General features: G+C 42.7%; 1 protein-coding gene across 1 annotated transcript; it reads left to right on the top strand.

The window, feature by feature from the left end:
* Nucleotides 1-1,263: 1,263 nt before the first annotated feature.
* LOC137294807 (axin interactor, dorsalization-associated protein-like) lies at nucleotides 1,264-27,608 on the top strand. Its single transcript, XM_067825923.1, has 11 exons — nucleotides 1,264-1,429; nucleotides 2,509-2,651; nucleotides 3,914-3,977; nucleotides 4,474-4,527; nucleotides 5,495-5,549; nucleotides 5,756-5,843; nucleotides 6,890-6,939; nucleotides 7,329-7,457; nucleotides 10,017-10,139; nucleotides 10,733-10,850; nucleotides 26,252-27,608. Exons 2-11 carry the CDS (start codon nucleotides 2,527-2,529, stop codon nucleotides 26,343-26,345), a joined length of 900 nt encoding a protein of 299 aa, XP_067682024.1. The 5' UTR covers nucleotides 1,264-1,429; nucleotides 2,509-2,526; the 3' UTR covers nucleotides 26,346-27,608.
* The last annotated feature ends 257 nt before the right edge of the window (nucleotides 27,609-27,865 follow it).

Raw genomic sequence — 27,865 nt, 5'->3', positions numbered from 1 at the left:
GTCTTTCTAACTTTACGTCACAATATGATTTGAATGACGTCACCACTGTTGATGACACAACAAAACAATTGTTTACGTGTCAATACGCACTGAATATACTCGCAGTTTCCGGGAATCTAATACCATTTGATCATATCTTTCAACCAATCAGGGCTTAGATTTTCGAAGCTCTCTTAGCACTAAGATAGTCGAAAATTAATGCTAATGTATAGCACTTATGACTATCTTATCGCTGAGAGAGCCTCGAAAATCTGGGCCAGATTACAGAACACAGTGACCTTTTGGTTTACAATTCTGTTTAATAGCGTCGTTAAACACAACAAATTCACTCACTTAACATTATTCCCCTACACGAAGACGCTGTATAGCATTTCTCACATAGTTTCAATACTGCCTCAAACCCGTAAGATCCGGTTTAGAACTGGTCTTCAGCAACCCATGCTTGTTGTAAGAGGCGATCATGTCGGTGGTCAGACTTGGTTGAACCAGGTCATCGTATATCATTTGCGTGGACCGGTGCTCATGCTGTTGATCACTGGGTTGTCAGATCCAGACTCTATTCTTTACATACTGCCGCTATATAGCTGGAATATTGCAATATTCCTGCAATATCACGTCGGGGAACACCACAAATGGGCTTTCACGTGGAGAATCGAACCCGATTCGTGAAGTGCGAAAGCTTTTACCACAAAGCTACCCCGATCACCGCCCTTCAGGTCATTGTAACACGAACACCAGAATTACATGGGAATTGCATAGTCGGAAATTGGAAAAGGGTAATGGCTACTTGAACGTTCTGTTCTCTTTCTACTTTCTTTCACATCAAATGGCTAAAGCGTCACGCCCAAGGGGTGAGTGAGTATGGTTTTACGCCGCTTTTAGCAGTAATCCAGCTATATATATATCACACCTCGGGATACCCGAAATTGCTTCACACGTTGTAACAATTTGGGGACTCAGACTCTGGTCTTCGGAGCGACGAGCAACGTTTAAATAACGACTAGGCTGTGCCGAGAGAAGCGTATGATTCTGTAAAACCGCGTGTCACAGCCACAACGAAAATATATCGAGCGCTCATGAATTCAACAATTATTACGGCGTTGAAAATTCAACATTTTGTAAGAGTAGCCAGTTTATTAGCACTCCCTGGGGCAAAAACAGTACTAATAGAAACTGTAATTCAGATATGAATCACTGAAATAATTGAGAAATCAATATGATGGCATTTGACAAATCTTTGGCTCCATTGTGGGCATTGATTGCATGGTTTTAGACTAAATGGAATGAATAACGTTGTATTAAAGTATTACCTGTATTTATAAACTTCACGTCTTGTACAGGAGATAAACAATTGGACTTATGTTTTGATTTCTTCGTCTGAGTGAAGGTTGTGTTGGTGATTTAGTTACTGACACAGGTTATGACTTCTGTAAGTTTCTTGTAATAATCAGCTCATACCAGGATGTTTTCTTTCACAGCTGTGTAAGCCTCGTGTAAACCGGTATATAAATTGTTGCCGGATATTTACTGTGGCCTAACCAACGTTGGGTATGCAGTAAATATCTGCCTACCAAGACGTTTAACATTGTTGAACGACCCACTTGACCAGTTTCGGCAACAACAAAAGCGGCACAAGATGTAATCGGATGGGCACCAAATCATCACGTCAGCTCATATCATAACAGCAATGTTTCAGAGTAATCAGAAAACATCACATCCGCTTTTACCCATCCATGTCATTTACATAAGAATCTATGAGTGTGCTTTTAGCAGCACTCCAGCAATATCACGTCGGGGAACAGCAGAAATAGGCTTTACATATTGTATCCATGTGGGGAATCGAACCCAGGTCTTTGACTTGGCAGGTGAATGCTATAACCACTAGGCTACCCCACTCCCCCTTCACAATCAGACTTTGTAGACATATTTTGAACAAGATGCATTCAGTACATACAATATCTTACCATTAACCGTGTTCACCATTTGACTGAAATTATTCTCAAACTTTTAAGCAAACTTGCACTAATTGTATACAATCATGCTTCTGTCTCTACTGTAATGGTTCAAGTTTATAAAAAGACAGTTGTAAATGCAAATGAGACATGGTGGCATAGATCTGTATCACCTCTGGCACAGTAATTTATATATTGTGTCATAAAATTAAATCAAAACATTTTCATATCATAAAATTTCAGGAATTTTGTTAGTGATGACACAATTTTCATATCAATAATCATTAATACTTTTTCGTATCAATGATATTTCTGATTATTAATAATTTTTGTCAGCCCTAATGCTGCGTCATATAATTAGAATACTGTTCAAAGCAGTGTTTAACACAACTCACTCACTCACTCACTCACTCACTCACTCACTCACTCACTCACTCACTCACTCACTCACTCACTCACTCACTCACTCACTCTGATTCAAAGTGATATTCATCACTGGATTATTGTTGTGTAGTAAATGTTGTGCTGTAATGCTTGTTCTGCATATCCATTGCAGAAATGAGTTTTCGTAGAGATGACAACCGTGTCCGACAGTGATGACCAAGAATCAGTTGTTACCAGTTGGTGCTCACTGTTTAAACAAGGAACAGACTTTGATACATGGGGACAGCCACTGGAGGCTACAGAAATGTACCAAAGGTAAGGCAGACTGTGGCTTAGCAGCATGTGAATTAAAAACTCTCATAGTTTCTTCCTCTGATACTGATAGCAATCAGTAAAACCAATGATAGTTAATTTTTCAATGAATTACAAACATGAAATCATACATAGATTTTACAAATTGAATTAAAGTTTTAGGTTTTGAATAATATTGTCATGGTTATTGTTTGTGGTACATATTGCAGCAACATTACTAAACATAATGCACTTTAAACAGTATTTGCTGTCTGGCACAAGGAACTGAACGTAGTCAGTTTATGAAACAATTTAAAATTACTATTTTTGTGAGAGAAATCAAATAATGCTTGCTCCACTATCTTAACCCTGTTAGTAGGAATCATCTGGACCAAGGTGAAAATCAAAGATGTCTGCTCATGTGAAAATATTATGAATCTATGTGTCTTGAAATATTCATGAAAATGTATCTGTATGTATCATACACATGACATGGAATATTTTAATCTCTAATTATTACTCATGCTGTCAACCAATATATTTACGGACAAGCTGCAATAATGATGACTGGGTAATAAACAAACATTCATTCACTCACCATTTTAGTTTCACCTTTTTCACACTAATTGAGCATTTTGCTGAAACAAACTATGGTTCATTTGCAACATATGTCATATTTGGGATTTCTCTTTCTTAGTAAAGTACAAATTCTAGTACTTTTTAAATTTTTTATGGTTGAGTCCCATCCAGGATTCGACCCGCACCCTCAGAATGACTTTCGCATGGAAGTCGCGGTGGCTGAGCGGGCTAGGTGGCTGACTTTGCGTGGTGGCAATTAGGTGACTGACTCTGAATCCCAGATGGGACTCAACCTAAAAAAAAAAAAAGTACTAGAATTTGTACTTTACTAAGAAAGTGAAATCCCAAATATGACATATGTTGCATTTGACCACTTTCTAAATGGCATCGTGTAATCATATGGTTCATTTGGACTAAGTGTAATTAAAACACTAACTCCAGTCATCCAAATCCCACTCTAGCTAGGTGAGAGACCTGTTTTGACAGAATCTGGCTGAGTGAGATGACACTGTTTTGTGGGGCATTTGGGTAGTCTAGTGGTAAATGCGTTTGCTAATCACGCCGAAGACATAGGTTCAATTCCCCAGCTGGGTACAATTTGGGAATCCCATTGTTGGTGTCCCCTGCCGTGATACTGCTGGAATATTGCTTAAAGCAATGTAAACCTATACTCACTGTCTCATTCACTTCAAAGTTTTGTTTTACAGCTTATCCAAGCAGCTGCACCATTGTTCCATGAGTGACAATGGTATTTTCACAGATAAACAAAAGGTACAGTTTATACAGTCTAGAATTACTATGAAGCCCAGAAACCCAAATTTGATTATCACATCTGGATACAGCTGTTACGGAACTCATCTTTGTACATTCTGAAGAAAATTGGACCTCTCTGCATGTTCAAGATGAGTTCAAATAACCATCAGATCTACACATCAGATCTAAATAAGAAGTCTGTGATAATTTAGAAACGTATCAAACGGAAATTTAAAAAACCTACCTCTCAAACAATATCTGTTGGATCCTTGTTATTAGGAACATCCATGATGGTGTTTTAGATTTTCGTGAGGTGATGACCTGTTTTGACTTTATATTTGTTTGCGTATACAACAAATGTTTTGTGGTTGTATTTGTTTGTGATGTTCTCATACTCTTCTATTTCATGTATTTTCACACCACTACTAAAATTGAGATTCATTTCTAACTTGTTTGACCAGCTGACACTTTATTTTTATGACCAACTGACACTATATCATTATCTGATTTTCAGAAATTCTTGGAAAAAATTAGAGTTTGCCTAGATTCACGTTCGAAATTTCTTCAGGTAAGAGACTGTCATTGATTGTGTAGACTGGACCTTGTCTTTTGTGGTTGTAATATTTCTAGTTCTTAAGGGGTCTTAGTCTTTCAGGAGATGTCATGTCAGGAGATGCACATAAAAACAAAAAAGAAAACAAAAGAGAATGGGCTGTCAGTCACGGGTTGCCTTGACTGCAGCATTCAACAAAATTCATATATTCAGTTGATATAAATAGCAGAGATACCAACTTCTACAATTTTATTGTAGTCGCTGTGAACTTAAGCCTCAAATTATGCCAATATGATTGCACTAGAATTTCTATGAAATTTGAAGATTATAGTTCATGGGCTACTTTTGCAAAGCAACCTTAACTAAGGATAACCTGAACTCCCATTCTTTAACATTGCTCTGAAGTTACCTTAAACTTGGTAACGGGGCGGTGGTGTAGCCTAGTGGTTAAAGCGTTCACTTGTCACACCGAAGACCCGACTCCCCACATGGGTACAGTGTGTGAGGCCCATTTTCTGGTGTCCTCCGCCGTGATATCGCTGGAATATTGCTAAAAGCGGCGTAAAACCAAACTCACTCACTCACTCACTCACTTGGTAACCTTAGTGCAGTGTCAAAGATTGAGTGTTAAGGTTAACCTTAGTAAAGGTTGCTTTGTGAAAGGAGCCCCAGGTATATAGACAAATACATGTTTTTGTCGATTAAATACATTTTCTCCAAAAAGTGATGATAAGAAAAAATGTAATGCTGATAATTTTTAAATCTGCTGTTGGAGGCTGTTGAGAAATTAATGCTTCATTCTTGATTAGTTTCGTGTTATCTTTCTCATAATCCATCTATTTAAGTATTTAGCTGATTTGTATTTGTGTGGTCCAATACAAATTTTTATCTTTGAAAGTACTACTACACTTTGGGGTTGGCATCTCTTAAACAGTAATGACTGACTTACAAACTGATTCACTAGCATTTTTTTTTATTACAGGACCGTGTATCAAAGGAGGGCATATCTTTGGAAGACCTCCTGAAACTAGAGTCAAGTAAGACACTCACTAAAATCTTTTGTAGTTACTGGGTGACTGAAGAAGTATGGGTTACTGAAGACTTAACCCAAGCTACTTCCTAGCACCTGATATAGCTAGTATAATTCTGACCGATAACAATTTACACTCCCAGACTGTTAAATTTTATTCAGTAAATTGCTACCACTTTTGCTCTGAGATGAATAGGTGAAATTTGATTCCAGCTCTGAAGAACCTTTGCCTGAAGCCAAGTGAGAATTTCCCTGTAGACGTGCGAGCAGCTCAGCTCCAGACTCGGAAGTATCCAAACAGGTACATATTTCAGTGCAACCATGTTCATATTATGCCATTAGTGTTTATACCTTGTCGGGGCAGCGTAGTTCAAACATTTGCTTGTTCATGCTCATTGTTCTTAGATTTGACAAAGCTGGGAGGATGTATCCATTTCCAGATCCAAAGGTGTCTATCCTTCCATGAATCTCTCTTTCCACCTGTCCATCAGATTTCAGTTCTGAAACTGAATGTTAAAATATTATTTAGACTCGAAGTGAGCTTTCCTTTTGAGACCAACAACTTTTGTACCATTATGTTCCAAAAATTGTGTAGTTCACCTGGACACTCCTGACATGTTTGTGTGGAAAACTTCTGTACTAATGCAGTGGAGAACATTTGTCAGTTATCTCCCTTTACCACTTCACCAACAGACAGTCTTATACATGTGTACTTCCAGTATATAAATGCCAGACAAATAAAAACTACTGAAACATGGCTTTTCTATCTCATTAACAGGTGACACCTGTATGTGTTTTAGAAATGCCCTTGTCATCTTCAAAATACTGAAAAAAACTATTATTGTAATCTCATCAAGGATTTAATAGTTCACCATAGTATTGATATGAATATTTGAACAGAGGGGAGAATCAGGTAGTCTAATGGTGTAAAGTGTCATTTCCCAACGTGGGTACAATCTGTGAAGCCCATTTCTGGTGTCCCCTGCCATGACATTGCTAGAATATTGCCAAAAGCATCATAAAACTACTCTCACTCGATCACTTTGCACAAAGGTCAACCAGAATAGTCATCTATTTGACTGTTCCATGGTCACCTTTTGTTGTTTGTCAGAAGACATACAATTACTGACTGATGACAGCTTGGCAGGAACATCATCCATCTAGATTTTATATGTCTATGTTTTGCTCATTCTGTTAACCACTTGTTTGGTTCTGTCAACCACTTTAAGCCTGAAGCTTACAGTAACTCTATACTCTGCTGTCTTGAGTTAGTTTGTTTTGTGATGTTATGTTACGTTTCATCACAATCAGGATATCGTTTGTTCATGTTCATTTTGTTTAATTTAGTGTCCACAGTCTCCACACTTCTAATGATGAAGACAAGCCATCACAGAGAGGTATTATCTTTAAAGCACAGCTGTCATTTCATTTAAAGGGAGTCATTAATTTTAAGTCTGTGATCATTGTTTGATGTGTCTTCATATTTTACAAGGTGAAAGTGCATATAGTTTATGAAAGACATATTGAATTAGCAAGGATACCTTCTTGCTATTGAAATGTCCATGTATGGACCATCCATGGTACATAAATGATACAGTAAGGACTGATTGGTTTCATTTCTCATAATGTTAATTTCAAAAATTATCAAGGCAAACTGCCTTTCCATGAGGAATTCTGCAAACAGAGAACATAATATTCTTTATTTTTCGGTTGTTTGGTTATTTGCTGATAGCATTGATCTCTGTCTTGCCTGTGCTGTATTTTGAAGGAGTGGGTTTTCCTTCAGTTTCAGGCAACCTTTTACCTAAGCCTCTGCCAGTAGCCAATATGCGATACCTGAGTGTCCGAGTGGAAAAGATGGGCTTGAAGGATGCTTCCCAGTTCATAGATCCCTTCATCTGTGTGTCTGTCAAAGGTAACTACAGAATTTCCTCACTTCTCATCCCTCAGAGCTCCCAGTGCTGGAGATTTTTTGAAAGCCGGGGTTTGGGGGGTTGCGCAGGGGGGCAAAGCCACCCCCCTCCGAAAACGTTTTTTAGGCATTTTGAGTTGCATTTTCAAGGCTTCTGGTAGCATTATTTTCAAAAAGATGCAACAAGTAAAACAATGACATAAATCCACATAATTTCTGGACAATTTGGATGACATTGGATGATTTTGGTACCTGCGTGTGATATGAGGCTCAAATGCGTGAGAGTTGACAGGTATGAGGTTAGAATGCTTTTGTGACTTTAAAATTCACTCTTTCTTTACTGGTCGTTATCATGTATGTATTCACCAGTACAGAATGTCTGCAAGCGCTTGATCCTGAACACCTGTGCCCGCACAAGTGCCCGCGAACACCCACAAACAATCCTCATAGCTTCCTCGACAAGGGAACAAAGATGCTGTCCATGTTTAATGGAAAAAACAAGCATTCAAATCATCATCATTAGTTAGCATCCACCTGACGAAGGGGCAAGGAATAGCCAAGAAACGTTGTGTAAAGAATAAAGAAGAAGTTGACGTCCATAACATTTTGTCTTATACATGTCATTCATCACCACTCATCCCTTTCTCTAACTTCCTACAACATGTACAAGAAGACAAAAGGCGAGTTGGTCACGAATGGATTAATGTAACCAAGCACTCACATCTATTCAGGACCCAGGGAAGTAACTAGGTCTCTAGTATTCCATGTTGACAATAGGGGTTACTCTGGACCAAATATATTCCTATGGAATTCTGAAGTAACATTGTGTTTTTTAGAAAAGAGAACAACTTCGCCCTCTACAGATGTTACATATGCATGTGTGCATAGGCTAGTCTTCAAGCAGCAGTATAAACAAAACATTACCTACTTAGCCAGTCCTTTTCAGCTAGTCTGACCAGCCCCTGCACAAAATATCAGCAGCTTGAAAATACCTGTGGTCACATTCAGAGTGAGTCATCATGTTAGAAAGAGGTAGAACTATAAACACATAAGTCTCACACAGGTTCATCCAATCACAGCTGTCAGATGATTCATTCTGCACTGAAGGCTCCCTATAAAACATGCTTGTTAAAGTATAGATTTTTATTTAGTGCACTGTAACCCAAGAGTTTTTTTGGTCAGGATGATTGTTTTACATTGTGCCCTTATTGTGTCCAGTAATTTGCTGAATAATTCTGAAGACCTGGGTTCAATTCCCCACATGGGTACATTGCGTGAAGCCTACTTCTGGTGTTCCCGAATGTGATATTGATGGAATAATGCTAAAAGCTGCTTAAAACCGTACTCACTCATCGTTCACTCCAGTAATTTGCTGTTCATGGTTTCAACTCTGTGGTTTGTCTTACCCAAGCTGTAATATTAACAGGTGGAAGTGATTAGCTGGAATGTTACGGACTGCAGCAGTAGCAGTCTTAGCAATGTAGCTCAAACCTAGGAAAGGAGATGCATATTTGCCAACACCCATGCTAGTGAATGCAGTTATACTGTGTAACAGTTTTGGTTTAGGAATTCCGATATTTGATTGCTGGATGCATCAACCGTTGTAAGTATACTCATTGAAAGTGTTCCAATATTTTTCACATGAGCACCTACATCACTTCCTGTTGTATAATGCCCATGAAGGTCTGGGTTCATCTTCATCTTCAGTAACCCATGTTGTAACCCATGCTGTAACTCATGCTGTAACCAGTGTTGTAACCCATGCTGTAACCCATGTTGTAACCAGTGTTGTAACCCATGCTGTAACCCATGTTGTAACCAGTGTTGTAACCCATGCTGTAACTCATGCTGTAACCCATGTTGTAACCCATGCTGTAACCCATGCTGTAACCAGTGTTGTAACCCATGCTGTAACCCATGTTGTAACCAGTGTTGTAACCCATGCTGTAACCCATGTTGTAACCAGTGTTGTGACCTATGCTGTAACCCACGTTGTAACCAGTGTTGTAACCCATGCTGTAACCCATGTTGTAACCAGTGTTGTAACCCATGCTGTAACCCATGCTGTAACCCATGTTGTAACCAGTGTTGTAACCCATGCTGTAACTCATGCTGTAACCCATGTTGTAACCCATGTTGTAACCAGTGTTGTAACCCATGCTGTAACTCATGCTGTAACCCATGTTGTAACCAGTGTTGTAACCCATGCTGTAACCATGCTGTAACCCATGTTGTAACCAGTGTTGTAACCCATGCTGTAACCCATGTTGTAACCAGTGTTGTAACCCATGCTGTAACCCATGTTGTAGCCCATGTTGTAACCCATGCTGTAACCCATGCTGTTACCAATGTTGTACCCCATGGGACCAGGTTGATTGTTTGGTCCAGAATTGATTATTTACAGACCGCTGCCAGTAGCTGGAATATTGCTGAGTGCACTGTTAAATGACAAACCAACCAACCAACCAACTTGAAGAAAGGGCTGCAAGCATTTGTATTAATCAAAACTCACAATATGTATTACCTGTCTGCTTCGTATGCTAACAAGTGCCTTCATTTCAGATGTGAAAGGACACAACCTGACAGCCATACAGAACACACCGATTGCCTCGGACAAGCAGGACACATGTGTGTTCTTTAATGTAGATGTCCATATACAAAAGACAATAGAAAGTCTGCCACCAGGTGAGATACAAGCAATACCTTAAATAGTCGCTACTGCACTTTAGGGCTTGTTTAGTCGACTGGAGCACAAAAGGACATTAACTCACTCCAGAGGAGCGTTCAGTTGCCACGCTGAAGACTCGGGTTCGATTCCTGTCACGGGTACAATGTGTGAAGCCGAATTCCGGTGTTCCCTGCTGTGATATTGGAGGAATATTTCTCCAGATATTGTTAGTTATCAGTATGGCTTCTCTTGCTCCAGATAGGAAGATTTATCAAACGGCACATGCATACCCAGTTTGCAAAGTTATCTCTGAAGTTTATACTGAGTATCTGTTTTGATGTGGCATCTTAACTGAAATGAGGTAAAATTAATTGTTTCTGTCTTTCTGTGTTTGTGTTATATAAAACTGCACCAGAAGGTTGTGTTCATAAGGGGAGGTAACTGGGTTGTAACATGGACAGGGGAGGTAACTTGGAAAAATTCCTCCCCAAATTTGAAGCTCTCAACAGTCAAACGTGGTGTTTACCTTTGTTTCTGCATCACAGCTCTCAATTACTGCTTACAACTTACTTTGACTCAACAATACCCATTGTTTCATTACCTTTCACAGGTTTTGCTGTGTTCTTTGAATTTAAACACTTCAAACCAAAGAAGAAATCGACAAGCACTAAATGTTGGGCATTTCTTGAGCAGGATGAAATCAAAGAGGGACCAACTTATCTGGAATTGTAAGCAGCATATTTTTGTCATTTATAGTGTGTTGTGTATTTATTATTAACTGAACTTAGAGTCCCAAAGTAAAGAAGGCACACTCCTTCACACGCTCCTGCACACACTCTTACACACCCTGACACTTACACTGTCTCACATGAGCGCACACTCACACACACACCTTCTTATCTTCCCAAATGCTTTCTTACACACTCTCTCAGACATGCCACTGAGAGAGCGAGGCCCAGAGCACTGAGCCTGAACACTCACACATGCATGGTCACAGAGACTAACATACAGACCTTTGTGTTGGGAATTGGTTGAAATCTCACAACTGATGATTCTTCAGTACCAACTAACAGTCATAAAAAAAAATTGGCTAGAGTCATTTTTCTGATTTTCTTATCCAGGTTGTTATTACATATAACTATAGCATGATGCAACTTGATACTTTAAACTGAATACTAATATCTCATTGTATTATATATACACTTCCTGTAATGGTCAAGAAATATTAAGTCATGACATTTCAGTTAGCGAAGTGAGTTTTCTAAGAAATAATGTTTTCAGGCCATGACAACTTCGAAGAGATGTCCCACATCAAACGTCTTTCAAACACTATATCAGTCCCAGAATTGTTTCTGTGTAGTTATGAGAAAATATGAATGATTGTTTGGATGTTTGGTCACTGCGACCAGTCTTAAGATTATTTCAATTAATTGGAACACCACTAACAGACCATCTTAAATGAAATAAGGTAAAATTAATTGTTCCTCTCTTTTTGTGTTAGTGTTGTATAAAGACCCGTGAAGGTCCCGGGGTAGAATAGGCCTTCAGCAACCCATGCTTGCCATAAAAGGCGACTCAGCTTGTCGTAAGAGGCGACTAACGGGATCGGGTGGTCAGGCTCGCTGACTTGGTTGACGCATGTCATCGGTTCCCAATTGCGCAGATTGATGCTCATGTTGTTGATCACTGGATTGTCTGGTCCAGACTCGATTATTTACAGACCGCCGCCATATAGCTGTAATATTGCTGAGTGCGGCGTAAAACTAAACTCACTCACTCACTCACTAGTGTTGTATAAAACTGCTCCATAGGGTTGTGTGCATTAGGGTAGGTAACTAGGTCGTTAAAATGTACAGAGTAGTATAGGGAATAGGGGTTCTGGACCACTTTCAAGAAATGTCTCTACAAAGCCTTATTTACTAAATAAGGCTTTGGTTGGGTCCTTAGCTCTTGCTACTATTACCCCTACTACAAAAAAGTTGGCGGTAATTACTGTGCCTTGGTAGGAGGTAACACTGTGCCGTACGGTACGATCAATAATTCTTCTCTTACAAATCCCCTACCCGGCCCATCCCTCAAGTAGTATAAGTTAGGTTCGTCGGCTTTCATATCCACTTTATCTATGTTGTAAGTTTTGACTGACCATATAGGATCGGTGGCTCGCTTACGGCTATCGCCCTCGTGTTCCCCCGGCTGGTATAGATACCTCACTAGGGCCCTATCTGGTATCTGTTTCTCCTTCCCACGTAATGGAGCGGCCGACTCTGCAACTATTGATTTTAGTTTGATAGCGTCTGCCGGTTTCTTACCGGTGAGACGGGTGACTTCATGGTTGATTGCCGACACCACCTTGGGTAACCTCGTGACCCATTCAGTCGATCGTTTTCCAGGGGTGGCCATCTCCCTAGCATACTGATAGCCGAACAAGCGCTCAGCCAAAGTCCTATTAAATCTCTCAACTATGGCTTGGCTGCGATGGGCTCCGGCCGTGCCACGTCTGACCTTTGTATCGTGTTTGGCTAGCAGTTGTGACACGGCACCCATGAACTCCCGTCCGGGGTCAACTTGCAGCTCTGTTGGCCACGTCAGCGGGCTGCGTTTGTATATGCGTTCGAATCCTCTGGCTACCTGGGCCGAATCTTTCGTGGTCAAGGGTTCGGCTTCCTTGTAACGACTGGCTATATCAACTACGGTTAAGGCATACTTGTACCTCTTGTCGTGGGGTAGGAACAGTAGGTCTGCCTGGTGAACGCTATTAGGTATGTTAATACCGAACCTCCTTCTAGGCACGTAGCGTGGTGCCGGCAAATAGATCTGCCACAGGGCTTGTTTTTCAAGCCACGCTTTGGCTTCCTCCGGGGGTACTCGCGCTATTTTAGCTAGCTTATCTACTGCGCTAGCTCCTTTCCAGTACCCACGCGGGCTGTAGTAAATAGCCTCAAATTTTTTCATGTCCATACGCGTATGTGTTTATACCATCAATAGCTATCCAACGTTTCGTGTCCATAGGCGATAGGGACGTCTTGTTTATAGTCAGTCCGTATATCTTATGTCCATCACTTCTAAGTGTGTTCATTTTATGTCTAAAGGTACGGGTCTTGAACAGGGCTTCCTTGAATCTGGCGTGTTTGATGTGTTGTTTCACCACATATTTCTTAACCCCTTTAGCCTTCCGGATCTCACTATTGTCGGCTTTCAGTATGGAGTACATCTTAGGTCTCAAACCTATGTACTCGGCTATGGGCGTGCCAGCACACTCGTCCTTCATCTTACCTAGGACCTTTTTATTTACCGTGCTGTGTAGGGTATGGGTCTTAGGGTAATCGCTGGTGTCGTATAAATCGAGGTGTTTTTTCATGTCCTCGTACACGTCCTCGGTTCGAATCTCCATCAGCAGGGAATCCGTGTCAGTGTACAGCACTTCACACCTGTCGCCGTACTGTTTCTTGAGCTCGTTGTAGTAAAAGTCGTATATCAGGTGTTTGGATAAATCGAGGATGCTCATCCCCACGTAAACAGGCCGGTTAAATTTTATGTGGCTTTTCTTCATGTGTAGGGCAACCAGGTTGTCTGTGAATATCTTACTACGGTTGAATGCCGGACTGGCTATCAATTTCCTGAGCTTGTCTTCCTCACTCGACCGAACCAGCTTCACGGTCACGCGTTTCCTCAGGTTCTCCATAGTCTTACCAAACACCGAGTTGTTCATGAGCTTGTAGAGATTTTTCTCAAAATCACTGGTGGCTTTTTTTCGTAGGTCTGTGTTCATTCTGATGTAGGGCTCCATCCATGGGCTCTGGTCGAACATGAGCACCCTGTGTATTTTGGTCAGCCTCATACCCAACGACAGGTACAGCTGTAGGTTGCGATAGTGAACGATGTACTTGGTCTTATTCATTAAGTTAGGCACGAGTTTTTCAACGTCTGTCACACGTCCACCTGACAAGTTATGTTGGTACTCAGACATCCAGTCTGTGTTAACCCTCATACGTTCGGGTGCAAGGGGATAGCTGTTGTGCGATGTGTGTAATTCCTTGGGATACTCTAAGTCAACTTCGAGGATATACCCTTTGTTCGAATCTGGTGCAACCCCCATAACATCAACGTGGGGTACCCATTCGAATCCCCCTGTAGGTAGATACTGACTCATGGCCCAGCCGTAGAGGTTGTTTGCGTCGAGGTAGAGAATGTGATTGGTTGGCTTGTTAGGATCGTAACCTTTCACGTATTGATTATTTGCTTTCGCGTATCGTTTGGATGCCATGGAAATACCACCTCGCAAGCCTTTCTCAATGAATAGGTGCATGTCGTAATCTGTGAGCAATTCCAAATTAACTCCGGTCTTTTTAAGCAAGGCGTCCCACGACAGACCTGGGCTGGTGTAATACCATGCGGGGTCGAGTTTATACTGCTTTAAACATGTCTGCCGAAACGTTTCAAACACGTCGGCTAACAGCAGTACATCTGTCCTCAAGTACAGGTCGTGATAATCACCCAGGTTCTTACAACCCAGTTTATTCCATACGTTAGTCGCGTGCGAGTAATCATCTCGTGAGACGGACGCCTCATTCAGCTTGCTATAAAAGCAGTCAATAGGGGGTAGTCTGGTCTCGGTGAACTTGGCCCAACTATCCATGTACTCATAGGGGTACACACCCTTCCTCATAAGCAGGGGTCTAGTCTCGGCGTCTGTGTATCGATCGGTGATAGGGAAGGTATTGTTGGCCTTGACCAGACTGTCGAGTGACGACAGGAGGAACTGAAACGAGTCAATGAACCTAAGTCCGTTTAAGCTGAAGGAGATGTATCTCTCCATGTTGTTGGGGATGCACGTTATATTACCATCGATTTTCGCGATGGCCTGCATGATCAAGTGTGAGTCGTACCCTCTCAAGTTGTGAAAGACAACGGGGATGTTTATTGTCTTAGGGTTGATTTTAAGCTTGAGGTTGCACGCGTTGTGAGCGGCGCCTCTATACTTACCAGTTATGTGGCAGTGATCTCTCACCGAATCACCGTTAAGTGGTGAGTCGCACACGTGACAGTTAGTGCTACTAGCGTGAGCTAGCCTGTCGGCTCGGGTCATACGCATGGGAGCGATTCTATACAATGCATTCCTAATAATTTTTTCTTCCTCCTGTAAACACGTTAGAAACCTTTCAGCCGCGTCAGGGCCCCTATACACTACCGGAGCTTTCGTTTCCCCGTCACAACGGACGACAATGTATCCAAACGAACAGGCTTTATGCTCTTGTGTCTTGTGGGTGAAGCTACCCCCACTAGGGGAATCCCCACCCACAACTAAGGCTTCGAAGTCGGCGTATATAATATAAGGTACAGACATTTGGTTCTTGTGGTTACTGAATTTTAGGATATTTTCACCTTCCTTAGGCATTTCGACTCGTATGGCCGTCTGCCCCACACCTTGACAATCATCCCGGTGGGATTCTAATAAATCAGCTCGACTGAAACCGTGTAGACATCGTTCACAGAAGTGGGTCTTTCCTTTGTATGCTGATTGGTCATACAACAGCTTGCTAAAGTGTTTTATCCATGTGTAGTGATACTTTTCACCTCGCTGGATCATGAATATATTGATAACTTGGCGATCCTTCACCGGGCTGACCCTGTGTACTATTGTTGTGTTACCTTCGTGCCCAAAGACATTTATAGCCAGATTATTCTGTTTTTCTACTTTAGTGATCTGGGATATGGGGGTGGGTTCATCTATACCATCCCATTTGAGCCCATCGTCTTGGGGATAGCTAGAAAGCCTATCTGAATGAGTGCCAGCTGGAAATAAGGCTGACCTGATAGCTAACCTCAGGCAATCGTTTCCTCTATTCTTTACGTTTACTATGGCATGTTTGTTCCTATAGTAGGGAGGCAAGGCTAGGTATGACCCGCCTCTGAACGGCACGTATTTAGCTATGTCGAGATAGACATTATCGATTTTATCTACAGCCCACCCGGACCCCAAGTGTGTGTAGCGTTCTAGGTATTCTCGTATCTGCTGAAAACTATTATCGATTGATGCGTCAATGGTCTCTGCATGTGTGACGACCTCTTGTTGACCTCGGAAGTAAGGCTGAACATATTCAGTGGCCCCTGTGGGGCCCCCAACCTGCTTATCGAGCGACATTTTCACTGTGATCTGAAACTTGATACTTCCTAGGTTATTTAGTTCCTGGTTGACCTTATCAGCTATCAGAGGCTTGATATCTGTAATGTCTATGTTTCTATGAACGTGCATGCGCCAACCTCTCAAATAGTTGCCTACAGCGCGCTCAGTGCGCACGAACTGTAGGTCAATAGCTCTATTCTGCCGTAATAATTCTAAAAGCTGTGGTTTTCTCATACGGGAATACCCGCCTAAACCCAAATCGTGTGCCTCGGCTTTCAGTTGTTTTACAGTGGGGCGTGCTACGGGGGCATGTGATAACAATGCGGTTAACCCGTCTCTCCCCAGTTTTGAATAACCCGTGTGCCCAAGCTGTTTCGCTTGAGCTTTTAATTGTTTTACCGTAGGAGGGGCTTCTAAACCTAGTAATCTCAACAATGCTGGCTTCCGCATTCGAGAATACCCGATAACACCTCTCTGTTTTGCGACCCTCTTGAGCTCGCTTACAGTAGACATCGTGTTTACACCTAAGAGAACTAATGTCTAATTGGTTCACAGTAAGGGGAGGTAACTCTTAAGTGGCTATCTTGAGCAGTCGCCTACGTTCTTTTATGTAGCCTTTTTTATTCTCGTAGATGAGTTGATGTCTGACTACGTTCGCTCCGTGAGCTTTACATAGACAGTAATGTCCTTTAACCCCGATACCACACACAGAACACGTGTAGTTAGGACTTCCCATATGGAAACAACAGAACCCCTGATTCCTGCATTTCCTACCACAGGCCTCGGTCTTCCCCATAAGTATGTATTCGCATCGATATGGAGCGGGTCTCATGTTTACTTATAAAGGTATTTTAGTTTAATTGCTTCGCAACCAACGCAGTAGCTGCTATACCTAAAACTATGAAGCCCAGTTCACGATTCATTTGTCCCTTGGATGGTGTGTAGTACTGAGCGAGTGTGGGTTTATTGAGCGGTTCCAATTGTTTACCAGTTAGTAAATAGTATTCTTTCATTGCTTCATCGACATCGTAGAATGTTTTAATGGCATGGTTTTCACGCTTGAGCTGTTCATTAATAAAATCGATCCTCTGGAGGCGTTTTTTAGCGTACTCGGCCTGTGCTCTTTGTAAGTTCTCAGTAGCGAGATCGTGCCGCTTCCTTTCTTCCTGTATTTCAGCCGCGTGATCATCTCGTAGTTTCGAGAAGAGGAAATTACTCCCGGAAAATGCCAGGGCATTCACTAACGCCCCACCGACCATCATAGCTATCGTGGCCATCCCTATATTTATTTCATTATATTATCAGGTATGATCCCTTGTTTTACTAGGATGTCTTTTGTGGCCATCGCCATACCAAGGTTCATTATGAGCATACCCATATCCTGCAGGTTGAAATCTAGCTTGATAGTTGGTTGTTTAAGCACCATTTTAGTCAACCGAGCGTACCCTACGGCTAGACTGGCGACCACTGTGGCGTGGTATGCGTCGTTGACGAACGTTTTCCCCTCAGACATTATGTATATGATATAAAATATTTTAAATTATAACATGATATGCGGGTCTACCATGGGGGATACCCCCACACCCCCACTGTTGTTGGTGGGTGGTGGCTCACTGTGGGAGGGTACCCCCACGTATAACCACGAGATAGCCAAGGCAGCAGTTACACCTACAGCCAACAACAGTCGGGTTGGGTTGGTCACTTTATGTTGGTTACACCACCGTTTTTTACCGGCAGCTACTCTCTTAGGATTCTTCTGTCTGGTTACTGTTGAAGTGGTCTCCACCGTCACCTCGGGACTCACTGTTTGGGGTGTGGGGGGTACCACCACTGGGGTCTCCTCCACTGGGGTTTCCTGTGCAGCATCCATCTATACTATTATTATTATTCTTTCTCTCAAATTGACAATGTTTTGCCGTGATAATCGCCGCCGTCACTGGAGCCAACAACATACCATATTTGTGGTACAGCCCGCAGCTGATAGAGCTCACGGCGTGTTCGATAAAAGGGTCTTTCTCGAGGTCCTCCCACAGGTAAAGTCGGCGCTCTGGTGGAATGGGAAGGAAGTGTGATACAATACCGGTGTATATCTGGGTCATAGCCGATCCTATTGTCTTTGTCATTTCTGCTCCGAGCCGGGACTCGTATCTAGCGTACAGCTTATCGATTTCTTCGGCTGACATTTTGTGAATTTTATCCGGGGTGTAGTCTCCAAAGTAATGTTTGGCTTTGCCGCCAACAGCCAACGCCACCAGTTTCTCTCGCTTGGGGGAATCCCCAGTGGGGGTACCCCCCAACTGTTCGAGCAATTCCTCACACTCCATCTTATAATATAACAAGTAAGATTTAGTTTTAACTATATAATACCCGATGCAGACAAAACACAGAGAAATGAAGGTTAAGTTGCACACGACAAACACTTCAAATATCATAGCTATGCTTAGCTTTGCTTAGCTTTGCTTAACTTTTGCTTAGCTTTGCTTAGCACACTCTATATGCTACTGGTTGGTCGGTTTTTAGAACGAGCTTAGCGTGTTTAGTTTCAGCGAGCTGTTTCTTCACCCGTTCCCGTTCTAATTTACTCATCACATCGTTCTCTCTCAAACACTCCTCGAACGAATCCCTATCCTTGCAGTGAAATAAGGCCACCCATCGCGTCTGCTCCCTGAGGTCTTTCAACACCGAGTTGAACTTCTGCGTTAGCACCCAGACGCTGTGATTTGCATGCCGGCCGGAGAAGGCCAGGTACGATAGCATGTCTCTCTTTTTTGTTATCTCGCGATTAGCGCTGCAGTCGTCCAGTATAAACAGCGTCGGTTCCCCTTTAAATTTCTCGTGAAGAGCTTTCAACCAGTCCTGCAGACGTGTTCCAGGGTCGATTTTGTGTACGTCCGGGTCCGTCATCACCCAAGGTCGCGCATACGTTTTATTCATGCTCAGAGTAGGGCACATGATAACGATGTTATCGAACACACCCTTGTAGTAACCCTCCAACATATCCAACACGAAAACGGTCTTCCCACAGCCAGTCTGCCCGCACACTATGGCGCAGTGTGGGCCAGTGGGTAACCCCAGGGGGGTGTGGGGGTCTCCCCCACTAGTAGATGGCTTGCACGAATCTCCCATTGTCTATATTAAGTTGCGCGTCCATAATAACGTACAGATATAATTTCAACTTACCAGCGGTTTGAGCCTTCTTAGTAATCTGGATGGTTATCCCTTCGCTGCCGTTATCTATACGGCGCCCGCTACCGTGCAGTTTATCATCATCCGTGGATCGCATGTCCAACCATAGGGCGTACTTGGTGGTCAGGTATTCACCGATCTGCACGGAGCCGAGGTCCAGGTCCTTTGTTATGTAGTCCCCCACTGGTAGCTTTTTTATCTCATCCCACTGCTGGTGTGGCCTCATACCATGACTGAACAGCTGGTTGGGCACGCCCTCGATGGTCACTTCCACCTTTTCAATCTCGGGGTTGAAAAACTTCTCGCTGTCCCTCCGGAATGGCTCGTAATCCTCCACGGGGACGACCAGGATACCTTTCATCGATCGCGCCGGCACGTTCAGGTTGATATTCCACACAGTGTCGCTCTTATCTCGCATGACTGATCTATGCCTCAGTACGCGATCATACAGGATAGCCATCTTCCCAGAATACTGGCTTCGAACCTGCCTGGCCAGATCCGGGCTAGTGACCATGTCGAACTCCAGAGAGATGTTGTCTATGGCATAACTGGCCTCATCACCGTTCGGCGTACGCACTACTTTGCTATAGTCGTTAAACGTGAGCTCGTATTCGAGCCTATCACCCAGCGCGGCCTGGTAAAACGGCGCGTGTCCCGTGAGCAACTCGAAGTCGAGCGGCACGCAGAATCGATTCCCGTATGCTAGAGCGATGGCCTTTTCACCGTCCGATAGCTTGTCTTGCTGGTCTGTCGTGAAGACGTACCCTATGCGCGCCCGGGTTGATTTGCTGATACCCTGGTACACATCATTGACTCGTTCTCTCTCGCTTTTCCAGAGATCCTTGTAGCAGTGAAACACGTCGCTGTCGTCGATGCTCAGTACCTCGTTACCGCTTATCTTGACGGTCGTTTTCTTGATGATAGCTCGACCCACGTTCCGCACTAGCTCGCGTTTGTCGTTGTCGGAGGTCAACGTGATATTGAACGCCAGTCTAACAGTGCCTGGTACAATGAGGTCATTCTCACCAAGGTTTGGAAATCTAACCAGCAGAGTTTGATTCTGGTCTATCTTGCTGGGGTTGTTGGTGATGGTCACCGACTGTCGCACGGCTCTGGCGCCTAATGGCTCTCTCAATCTTCTGAAAGGATCTAATTTTCTGCCGTACATTGTTATATAAAAGAAATATATTTTTAATACTAATGGATGAAGACATACCTATGGATGATATGTGGGACGATAGTGCCCAGGCATTCGATGATGACCAGGAGACCTCATTCTCGCAAGGTGACGAGCTCCTTAAGGGCGCCGTCGACGATTATTACAACGCAGTTGAAAATAAATCCAAACTCAAGCCGTTGGGAAGGAACTATTCCGATTTTACCCTCAGCAATGGCACGCTGCGTTTGAAGTCTCGCCCGGAGATCGATCTCATGAATAAACGCACTAGAGAACCGCTTGCTTTATCAACATTAGCCGGTAAACATGGAAGTCAGTTGGTCCAAGATGAACTAGGTTTCATAGATTACGGTGGCGCGCGACCTAAGCAGTATCCTCCGAAGTTAGTTCAAGGTCTGGAAGGCATCAGGGACGCCACATCAGATCAAAACATGACTTATGATATTAAAAAGATGTTGGCCGACTACGAGAACGAACCCTTCCCGGGGCTCGAATTTACCGTTCGGGAACTGAGGGGGTTGGACCTGTTGATGCAAACCATTCGTGGTCAGCTCTGGAAAAGCACAGCCAAAATGAGTGAGATAGACGACCACATCGCCTATGAAAAGAAAATACTCGGTGAAACTGAGGACGAGTCTATGAAAGCCACCATTGAGGAACGAATACGTAATTTGGAAGATGAAAGGCAGACCTGGTTGGAGACAGCGTCCGGCTACAAAGAAAAGCTTAGATCCCAGGTCAGACGTATACGGGAAACCATCAATCAAGTCCTCCACCGAGACACCACGTTAGCAGACAGGATTCGGATATTGTTCCGGGAGCAAGGGATCACCATCGCCAGTATTCTGACTGCATTGGGTTTCATCATATCAACCCTGGTGGTGTCACTGACAGGGGGAACACCTGTGGGGCCTGCCGGTGGGGGAGTTACCCCCACACCCCCTGGCGGTGGTGTTAAAGACTGGATTAAAAAACTCGGGGAAGGCCTAGCTAAACTGGCTGGTAAAGCCGCCGAAGCCCTTCCCGGCATCCTGGGTAGCATCGTCTCGTGGTTGTTGAGCGCTCTGTCTAAAACTGCCATGTGGCTCAGTCAAAACCTGTGGGCAGCCATCGTCGCCGTGGCGGGTCTGGTGTACGTAGCGGCTAAGAAATCTTTAACCAAATAAGTCCCAAAGTTACCCCGCCAACCACTAGGGCTGTTTTATTATCAATATGCTGCTGATAGGGGGGTCCCCCCACATGAATATGGGGGTGTGTGGGGGGTACATGAACTTTAGGCTTATCCACTATACCCTTTTCACGTGGTGGGATGTGTGGGATATAGGGGGTGTTAATATCGGAGTTGATACCCAACTTTTGATCCTTCGTGGCTATGACTATTTTGTTGTTATAACCCACCACTTTTTTTATTCTCAGTTGCATATCACTCGGGGCCATGTATAACCCCACGCCGAACACGTAATTGACTTTCGATCTGGCGTATTCTAACACGTTTTGGTAACGGTCGATGGCCCTCGGGAGATCAACTGGAGAATTGATAGCATCCTCAACGTTGGCAACGAATTGTGTCTGAGCGTCGTAAGCAGTTCCCTTACCGAGGATGTTAGAACGCGTCATCGACTGCGCACCCAACAGCGCCCACACGTACGTTCGAATCGAGTCGTTCAAGCGTATTGTACCAGCACGAGTGAATTCTTTCGATGTTTTTGAGATCATTTTAGTCCAGGCTGTGGCTGCATCAGGACTGGTTTGCTTTATACAGCTGACATGGATCTTTTCATTCGTTGTGGGGCCTGTAAATGTATGACGGTTTGGGTTGTATGAACCATCTTTAGAACCGGCATAATATGTTCCGGACCTGTAGAAGTACACGAGAACTATACCGAGACCATGGTTCACACCAGGAAGGCGAAAGTCTTTATTCGTTGGAATCTCAAACTCCCCACAAATACGTTCATAAGCGCGTCTATCATAGGGGTTATTCGTCATACTCCACGCTTTATCTTGGGGAAGAGGAGCACTTATTTCCTTCAATATTCGTCTCGTTTGATAATAAATATGAAACAAAATAACCGCCTTACTCAGTTCGTCTATACCGTAGTCTGGTGCCACACCCGACCCTGTCGTCGCACACCACACAGCAAAGTTGAGTTGGTTCTGCCAAAACTGCATTGGGTTTTGATTCCAGTTTACCACCGCCTGCGCGTTATTAACGGACACGACATATTTTTCAAAGATATTAATAAAGGTTGTTTTAAACCCCGTACCATCTGCATTCACCACGATTTTCAAGTGTGCTAAATCCATATTATAATATATAATTTATATATTATAATATGTACATAACACTTCCAGGAATAACGAGCGGTGAGGCCGTTCAGCTGACGCACGCGATCGATAACACGTCAGGTCAACTCGAAGTCGCACTCTGCGATATCACCTACCTACCGCAATGGACTAACATCAATATCAGCAACAATAAGCTGTTCGTCAGTGGAACTCGCAGCCAGATAACTGACGGCTACTACAGCGTGTGCTCTCTAAACGACGAGGTCTTCAAACCCCTGGGAGCCGAACTCAAGATGAACGACTCAAACGGTACAGTGGTGTTAATCAACAACGGAAGAACCTCCTTGAGGCTCGGCCGACCATTAGCGAGGATACTCGGTATGTCTCCTGACGAGATAAAACCAACAACAACCGTCACAGGCACGAAGTTACCCGATCTAGTACCGTACCGAGAGCTGTACATTCATCTCGGTCAGGTGAGCACAACGTATAACATTCAAGGAGGTCACCCTTCCACTATATTGAGAGCAGTGCCGGTGAAAACTGAGAAATTCAACGACGGTAGAACCGAGTCGTTTTCACCACGGCAGTATAAGAGATTAACCCAGGGCAACATACCTGAGCTGACAATATCGGTGTTAGATATAAATCATAATCCTGTAAATATAGGATACCTCAGCTTAACGCTTCACGTAACATGACCAGCGCACAAGGGCCCGGAGTGAAAAAATGCGTCAATATCGGGATCTCCGACCTCGGAGACACACGCGGTTTCGACGCTCCCGGAGTAGATGGTAAATCGTATGCCTTGCAACTGAAAAACAACATTTACAAACGCGTTGAAATCCCCTCCGGTGGAACCCTAAGTGATATGATAGATACCACAAGAGCAACAGTAAACACTAAGTACTCCCTTGTCAACACCGGTGATAATAATTGGGTAATATACCCATCGTTCGAAGGTAAACTGTTCGACTTAGACGATGTTGAGAGCACTACCGTCGTCAAAAACAAACCATATATGCTCGTCTTCACCGAAGATGACAAGTGGGTGTTGTTACCCGATAACAAATGGTTTCTCAATATTAAACTCGTCTCCCCTTACGTGTTCACGGATAACAAAGACAACCACCTAAACAAAGTCGTGAACAATGGAACCCTGCTCGTGGCTTACGTCCCAACTCAGAGACGTAGTATAGTCGTCAGCCCAGTCAACACTATAGCAGCCCACATGCTATCGAGTAAACCGGCCATGCAAAACGTGAAATTGCAGTTGGTGTCTGAATTCGAAGGCGTGGTCAAGATACTAGAGGATCTACCGGCAAACTCAACATTGTTCATCAAAGTCTACCTAGGGGAATCATCGGGGAATGATGTCGAGATCGTGAAGGGGATCAAACTCGGGTGGGTGAAACGACACCAGTTTCAAGTTTGCAACGTTTACGTGCGGGTGGGTGTCGACTCCAAGACCAGTCTGCAGGGGGTCAACGTGATCGTGGAAAACAAGATATCACTAATCAATATCTTCCTGCCTGACAACATACACTTCATGGGTATGAAGTTAACCCCTGAATTATTATCAGAAAACCAGTTGGAAATTATATCATAATAGTATAATAATGGCCAGTCATCATCCCAACACTACGCTTAACGACCTGGGAGATACGGAGGGATTCGATCAGCCTGGTGAGGAAGATGAATTATACATCCTGCACTTCAAAGACAACGTGTACAGACGGGTGTCGTTATCAGATTTAAAAGAACCCAAATGGCTGATCAACTTAACACTCACCTCACCTTATATCACATTAACTGAATCGGGGCGTATCTCTAAGATTATGAACAACGGTATATGGCCCGGGGATTTCATTACGGGGAATGAAGCAACAGCCCCGGTATATTTTTATGAAGGAAAAATTGGATTAATTTCTGGAATAGAAAGTAAATTAACATTTAGCAGTAGTTATTTACACGAAAGGAAGCTTGAGATATACTCCTCCTACACAATCATCATAGAAGTCATGTTTACGTATTTTGATCAGGAAAACTCCTCAAGAGTACACCAATTTTTACCCGGGGTGTCAATACACTGGTTTACCGAACACTTAGATCAATATTGCCGTATTATTATACAACGGGATACCCCCACGGGTTCTATAAAACGTTTAATAAGCCTCCCTGGGGTTTTTGTTACAACAGAAAAGTCTATTAGCCTCTCACCTATTACCCTGAGTAGAAGTCTAGAACTTGTAGACTTCAAATACATTGATAGATTTTTAACTGAACCCCAATTAAAATATCTTTCAAAATATATATTATAGGATGGGTCTGTACCCAGTCGTAGAGGAAGTAGCGAAGACGTTGGAAACCGTAGATGGGTTCCGCTTGAGGCAGTTATGTGATGTGAAACGTCAACTAGAACAAGACCGTGACACGCGGAAAGCACTATGTAAAAAGTACAATAGAGCTTTCAATATCGTGGACGGGGCTGACACTACCCTTATGGCAACCAGCATGGGACTAGGGGCGGCAGGCGTTGGGTTGTTGACTACCATCGTGGCTGCACCTATAGTGTTAGGTATTGAAATAACGGCTGGGGTGACAGGGTTGGTAGGGGTGGCGCTTAAGTTAGTATCACGTAGACTTAATCGTAAGGCATTGAAACACGACGAGATCAGGGTTCTGGCCGAAGCAAAGCTGAACACAGTGAGTGAGCGAATTTCCACGGCACTCTCTGACAGTAAGATCTCAGAAGAGGAGTTTCGTTCAATCCTATCTGAACTCACAAAATATAACGGAATGAAACAAGATATTCGGTCCAAGTCTCGTAAGTCTGCTATCAGCGAGGATGAGAAAAAAAAGTACATAGAACAGGGGATACAAAAAGCCCAACAAGCCTTTATTACGAACACCAAAGAGATCATAGGCGGTTCACGTTAAACTGTTTCATCGATATAAACATAACATAGGGGCGATAGCCGTAAGCGAGCCACCGATCCTATATGGTCAGTCAAAACTTACAACATAGATAAAGTGGATATGAAAGCCGACGAACCTAACTTATACTACTTGAGGGATGGGCCGGGTAGGGGATTTGTAAGAGAAGAATTATTGATCGTACCGTACGGCACAGTGTTACCTCCTACCAAGGCACAGTAATTACCGCCAACTTTTTTGTAGTAGGGGTAATAGTAGCAAGAGCTAAGGACCCAACCAAAGCCTTATTTAGTAAATAAGGCTTTGTAGAGACATTTCTTGAAAGTGGTCCAGAACCCCTATTCCCTATACTACTGTACAGATATCCAGAATGTTTAAAGATATGATTGACTCATGTCATCCTCTTTCTCTTTCAGATACAAAAAGCCGACAGATCCTTGCCGAAAGAAAGTCCACCTGTTGACAGTTAAACCCTTGTATCTACACTTAAAGCTGTCTCTAGATTCTTAGTGGTGTAACCTGCATAGTGGAGTCAGTATTGGGAGATAGGAAGAAATTGTTGTACAATCGTGTATACTTTGAACAAGTTATGCCACACAAGAGTGTGCACTGCTAGCAGAACTTGCTATAGAGTTAGCTTGATCAGCAGATACATTGTTTTTGTTATCTTTACTTCTTTTAAACAAGCAAGGAATGTTTCCATTTGGTCATAGAAGTCAAGAAAATATCTTATGATATCTGAAATATGTTCAAACATACAACAGTCATATACCATTCAAAAAAGTGGGGGATATTGGATTTACAAGATTGATAAAATCCAAATGATGGTGAAGAAAAATTAAGGGAAAATGTGACCGTTTATTCCATTCCTTTGTAAATGTTTCATCTGGATATATATATATCTTACTTTTTCTCATATGCATTGGCATTGGCTAGTGGTATGTTTACAAAATGGAATGTCCCCTGCTTTTTGTTTAATAGTATATTTCATTATACTAGCAATAAAAGCAGCATATTCTGACAACCTCTCTGTCCTATTAGGATATGATGCTTTTTAAGATCGTTACTACTTATCATAGTATTTTATCCTACACAATGGTGTAAGGTTCTATACTGAAGTGTTGATGCATGGTAGAAGAAAGAAGTTGTGTTCCATAACAGGATCTTTCCTTTATTATAACTCACCATCTTCTACAATGTCCATCAAACAGATCAGGGAGCTGTTGTACAGAACAACCGTACGCTAAGGCTACCTTAATTCTGTCTTAATGCATAGAAATTAGGGTCACCTTAGCACTAAGATTGCTTTGTTTGGTTTGCTTTGTACAACAGCACCCAGCTAACTAGGATCACTCTTCTTGACAGGCCTAGGAGAAGAAATTAAAGTAAAACTACCTTTATAAAGGCTAAACATATCTGTATGGAATCTGTCAGAATGGAAATGCGCTTGTTCTTGTTGTATGTTTTACGAACATGTTTTTACTGTAAGACCCATTTACATTATATGAGAGAATGTATACAGCATGGGTCATCTGATGCTTTAGAATCAAAAGGTATACAATACATATACCTATCTGCCATATTTGTTGATGCCACTGATATAGCCACATGGGTCAGCAGTGCTGTTGGCATAGGTAGGCTACAATGTTCAGGGTAAGCTGAACCCGATATTTTGCATTTGTATGGTTGTGCCAAAAACTTACAATTGAATATCAGAACATTTTACAACAAAAAACTGATCAGGGCCATGTTTTAATAAACATATATTTGTCAGTAGATTTCGTCATATGTGATCAAGTCATATCCATAATAGTATGGGAATATGGGATAGCAAGAAATGAAACACTAATCCTTAAGTGTGTTTAAAGTTGTGTATCGTTGGTTTTCGGATGCCATACATTTTTAGACATCAGCTTTTATTCTCGCTATGATAAGTTAAGTTATGTTACAGAGATGTTGAAAACACTCGTACGGTAGGTTGAATTTTAAGTGCGTTAACTGTAATAGATTAGTGACATGTTTTATGATTG

Source organism: Haliotis asinina, chromosome 8 (assembly GCF_037392515.1).
Source record: "Haliotis asinina isolate JCU_RB_2024 chromosome 8, JCU_Hal_asi_v2, whole genome shotgun sequence".
NCBI classification, from domain to species: Eukaryota; Metazoa; Mollusca; class Gastropoda; order Lepetellida; family Haliotidae; genus Haliotis; species Haliotis asinina.
This window is presented reverse-complemented; position numbering and strand designations above follow the sequence as displayed.

What these genes read in the sequence shown, in the direction of transcription:
- LOC137294807 (XM_067825923.1), top strand. Translation starts at nt 2,527, where the DNA reads ATGACAACCGTGTCCGACAGTGATGACCAAGAATCAGTTGTTACCAGT. An exon ending in CACGTTCGAAATTTCTTCAG is followed by an intron (nt 4,528 to 5,494) that starts GTAAGAGACTGT and finishes TTTTTATTACAG; the next exon opens with GACCGTGTATCAAAGGAGGG. An exon ending in AATAGAAAGTCTGCCACCAG is followed by an intron (nt 10,140 to 10,732) that starts GTGAGATACAAG and finishes TACCTTTCACAG; the next exon opens with GTTTTGCTGTGTTCTTTGAA.